The following is a 4,928-nucleotide window of genomic DNA, read 5'->3' on the forward strand; positions in this document are numbered from 1 at the left end:
ACTGTGCCTCCTAGGACTAGATAGGGTCGATGTTCTACGTCTTCCAGCAGCTGTCCTTCATCTCCCAACTCACTTCGACTTCCCATGACTGTCAGTACCTACACACTGTACATGTGGTGATTTTATCTGTGGCTTGCTCAGCTGTCATGTCCCTAATATCAATGGCTTTTTTCTCCTCCTCTCACCTCCAGATGCTAACTGATCCTGCAAGGACACTGCCCCCCGCCCTCTTCCCTGCCTCTGCTATGGACACTTCTGCTTTCAGCCTCCCCACACCGGCAGTGTCAGAGGAGGGGAATGTCTCTGGCAGCTGGGCAGGCTTCACCACCCCCAACGGTTCCACCACTGCCAGCCCTGGTGTGGTTGTCAGCGGTGTCCTCATCCCCTTGGTCTACCTCATTGTCTGCGTGGTGGGACTGGCTGGGAATTCTCTGGTCATTTACGTGGTCCTGCGGCACTCTGTGAGCGAGTCAGTGACGAACGTCTACATCTTGAATCTGGCGCTAGCTGATGAGCTCTTCATGCTGGGCCTGCCATTCCTGGCTGCACAAAATGCCCTGTCCTACTGGCCGTTTGGGTCTTTCATGTGCCGCCTGGTGATGGCTGTGGATGCCATCAACCAGTTCACCAGCATCTTCTGCCTGACAGTGATGAGTGTTGATCGCTACCTGGCTGTGGTCCACCCAGGGAAGTCCTCCAAATGGCGGACCGCACGGGTGGCCAAGGCTGTGAGTGCAACTGTGTGGGTACTGTCTTCTGTGGTGGTGCTGCCCGTTGTGGTTTTCTCAGATGTCCCCTTAGGGATGAGCACATGCCACATTCAGTGGCCAGAGCCTGCCTCAGTGTGGAGAGCTGGCTTCATCGTCTACACTGCCACCCTGGGATTCTTTGGGCCACTGCTGGTGATTTGTCTCTGCTACCTTCTTATTGTCGTCAAGGTCCGTTCCTCTGGCAGGCGGGTGAGGGCTCTGTCCTCCAAGCACAAGCTTTCAGAGCGCAGGGTGACCCGCATGGTGGTGGCTGTTGTGGCTGTCTTTGTCCTTTGCTGGCTTCCCTTCTATGTCCTCAACATAATCAACGTTGTCTGCCCACTGCCAGAGGAGCCGTCCCTCTTTGGCGTCTATTTCCTCGTGGTGGTGCTGCCATATGCCAACAGTTGTGCCAATCCTATCATCTATGGCTTTCTCTCCTACCGCTTCAAGCAGGGCTTCCGGAGGGCCATCCTCAGGCCATCCCGCCGAGTCCAGAGCCAGGAGGTGCCAGCATGTCCCCCAGAGAAGACTGATGATGAAGGGGAAGAGGGTGAGATCAGCAAGATCACCCAGAATGGTAATGACAGGCAGGAACACCCGCTAAGCAGTGGGGAAGGAGAAAGCAATGAGCAAAAAGCACTCCCTGAGGAACCTGTGGGATGCGAAAAGAGCAACAAGTTGCATGTCAGCTATTTATGATGAAAAGGATGGTGTAGGGGAAAGAGATATTGGGACATGAGATCCCCTTCACCCTCTGCGCTTTTCCACATCACAGGCAATGGGAGGGGTTGATACAAGGGAATATTAAAGACCAAGACTCTGCTTAAAGATGAAGAGGGCTCCATGAGCTTGTGGAAGAAGTAAGGCACTGTTCTTGGCTTTGGAAGGGACACCTGAGGCTTGTGTGGTACCAGGCAAAGGAAGGATTCAATCCAGGGAGAGCTGAACAGGTGACAGGCACTGACAATATGGAGAAAGCAAGGTCAGCGCTAGACTGCATGATCCATCATTACATCACCCAGCTATGAAGGGCATCAGCCACCAAATGACTGTGGCACCTGAAGGAAGTCCTCAAAATGACATGTATGACATGTGCAATTGAAGATCTTGAAATAGGTATCCCAGTGCCTTGGTTATCTTCGTTATAAACATAAGAAGCGGTTTATCCTAAAGGAAGAACAGGAAGAAAAATCTCTGTAGCTAAGGCATACCAGTTGCATGAATGGCTGACTCTTCTCTAGCTCTCCAATAAGTCCTGGGGACAACTTCCTTACCTGTGCTGGTCCTTGCTGGAGACCACTCTGACTTCTCAAAGCCTTCTCTTTTGTTCCAGGGCTGTCATGGACTCCGGGCAGGCTGATGAGACTTACCTGGGAGAAGAAATGAGAGAACTCTTTCCTGAACTTTGCATTCTTCAGGGGTTTTGTGGTGCCTCTGCACCCTGGTGGAAGGTGTAACAAGGGCAGAGTAGACAAGGCATGGGTTGGAGGCAGGGTTTCTTACAAGCTGAAATGCCCTTCCCCTTTGCCTCTCCCTAAGCCTTACTGTAAATAAATAAAAAGCCTTTGGACTTAAAAGGCCAACTGGGCAGAACCATTCTGTGTGTTTAGAGGAGGGAGGGTGCTATGGGTTTGGCTCTCCTGAGACTACACAATGTCTTTGAGATGAGTTGGTCTTTGTATGGAGTAACATTTGGCTGGTACAGGAGATCAAGGCATGTACAAGATGGGGGCAGGGAGCAGAGGGGTGTCGTAGGATTTCCAGTGTGGGAACTGATTTATCTTATGGGAAATGGTAGGGTATTTGGCTCAGGATGGAGAAGAAATGATGTGTCCGCACGTGTACAAAGGTGGTTGTATGTGAAAGTTTGGTCACTGGACTGTACGTGTGTGAGAATGGCTGAACAGGAGATCAAAGAGCCAGTGCTGGTGGGAGATGTGCATGGGTTGGGCGCTGACCCTAACCTGTGTGTGGCTGTGGGGCGCGTGTAAATGAGTACAAATGTAGATAAGGGGGTCTGTGTGTGGGTACAAACACAGATGAGGAAGTGTGTTTATGTAATCATGGGATGTTTAAGTGTATATACACTTGTGTAGGCATACAAATATATATGGAAATGTGCGCGCGCGTGTGAACGCTTGGGTAAGAGTGTGAGAGTATGTGTGTTGCTGTGAGTGGCGGATGAGTGCTTGCGTCTGCGCATTGGTTGTTGGAGGGAAGTTGTGGGAGGGCCTGTCTGAGTGTGCAGGCTAGAGGAGCAGCAATGTACAAGGGTGAGTGGGATGAAGTTCTGTCCCTCCCCTTTGGCTTCATTCCTGCAGGGTCTGCTAAATGTCTGCCCCATACCTTGAACTCCTCCAAGAATGCTGTTGCTAAGCTACAGTCACCAAGAAGACTCTCATACCAGAGCCCTTGGTTACATCTGGGCACCTTTCTCCACAAATAATTTTGACAAATAGGAAGGAGGGCCCATCCCTGGAAGTGTTCAAGACCAGGTGCGATGGGACTTTGAGCAACCTGGTCTAGTGGGAGGTGTCCTTGCCTATGGCAGGGGGTTGGAACTAGATGATCTTTAAGGTCTCTTCCAACCCAAACCATTCTATGGTTCCATGAAGGATCCACCAGGAGGAGACATGCCTCCCTGAGGTCAGGAGACGTTGGAGGAGGCAGTCCGTGGAGGGTCAGTGACAAGAGCTGGCTGGGTGATGGAGAAATGTCTCAGAGGGGACTTGAGAGAAGTCATAATGTGGGAAGGGATGGCATGGGGGGGGTGGGCAGTTGTACTGTGACAGAAGACAAAAGCCCAGGACTGGGAAGCAGAACAAGCTGCAGTAGCTGAGGATGGTGGCAACAGAAACGCTTTATGAGGAAGCAAGAGACGAAGTCACCATAGGTGATGTGAGAAGTGAAGGCCTGGTAGACATCTGGGGTGCAGGACAGCCAAGTTCAGCAAAAGACCGTAGCAGAGCATCAGGTGAGGAGACATGTCCTAGTCAGGCCAGAGAGCAGAGGAAGTGTGGGAAGGGACTGCAAACATGACTGAGCAAAAGACATCTCAGCCACTGGTACAGCCATCACCTCCCTGCCAGAGGTGATGATTGTCCCTATGAATCCTCCATTGTCTTGTCTTTGAGCCTGGGATGCTGGTGCCAAGCTGTCCATGCCTGTAGGCTCAGCCTCAGGATCTGAGCTACCAGCGATACCGAGGAGCTATTGCTTTGCTCCTCTTACAAAGTGTGCTTGCTCCCCTGAGCATGGGCAGTCAGACACCCAGGAGTGCTGGCTCAACTCATGGGGAAAAGAAAGTGCTTGGTAGCCAGTTTCTATCCTCTGCTGCCTCTTCACTTCTTCTCCTCCTTCCATCCATGCACCAGCTGCCCACACTGTGGGCCTCAGTGAGAAAAGCCACCAAACTATTCATGGGTGTAAGATACACAGTCTGTTGGACTAAAAATGACGTTTGTTTTTTTTTTTTCCTCTTGGGGAGCAATCACAGCATCCACTAGACAAAGCACAGTGAAGAAATCCTAGGGGAATGAAGATGAACTGCCAAAGCTCCTGCCTCTTTGTGGGGCAACAAACAGTAGGAACGTTAAAAGGTCTGGCTGCCAAGTGGTCAATTAGATGGACAACACAGCACTTTCAATGGGAGTCTGTGTTGCTCCTCTGGCAGTGAGGAGCAGGGCAAGGTGAATACTGGGCACCACTGGCACAGCAATCACTGTAGGACAGAGAAGAAATGGTATTAGCTGGGGAGCATGTAGCACTGTTCATAGCTGCTGACCAGGCACTGAAGGAAGTATGCGACAGGACCTTGCAGGAGGCAGCTCAGGCGGTGGTGGGGCAGATATAGGAAGGGGTTTTCCTTCTCCACAGAGTGGCTGCCCAGCTGCCATGGAGAGACGGGGGAGTTCCCTGGCTGCCAACGTGCTGAACAGAGCCGCTCTCCTTCATCACCGAACTGAGCTGAGACTTCATTTTGCACGCCTTTGCAGCTCCATCTGCTGCAAGTCACCACTCAAGAAACTCCACCAACTGGTTGGCTTCTTAAAATACCTACATCTCTGAAGAGCCCAGGCACTGCAATGCCAGCACCGAGCAAGTGCGCCAAGGAGATATCAGTTTGATGTATGGAGTCTGAGCCCACCAGCAAGGCAGCTCTGCGGGGAAGCCTGC

At 51.7% G+C, this 4,928-nt stretch overlaps 1 protein-coding gene across 1 annotated transcript; it reads left to right on the forward strand.

Moving 5' to 3' along the window:
• Positions 1-245: 245 nt before the first annotated feature.
• SSTR3 (somatostatin receptor 3) lies at positions 246-1,451 on the forward strand. The gene has a single exon (XM_009881850.1). The coding sequence runs from the start codon at positions 246-248 to the stop codon at positions 1,449-1,451; it is 1,206 nt and encodes a 401-aa protein (XP_009880152.1).
• Positions 1,452-4,928: the final 3,477 nt, after the last annotated feature.

This window comes from Charadrius vociferus, unplaced genomic scaffold, assembly GCF_000708025.1.
Source record: "Charadrius vociferus isolate BGI_N301 unplaced genomic scaffold, ASM70802v2 scaffold413, whole genome shotgun sequence".
Classification (NCBI taxonomy): domain Eukaryota; kingdom Metazoa; phylum Chordata; class Aves; order Charadriiformes; family Charadriidae; genus Charadrius; species Charadrius vociferus.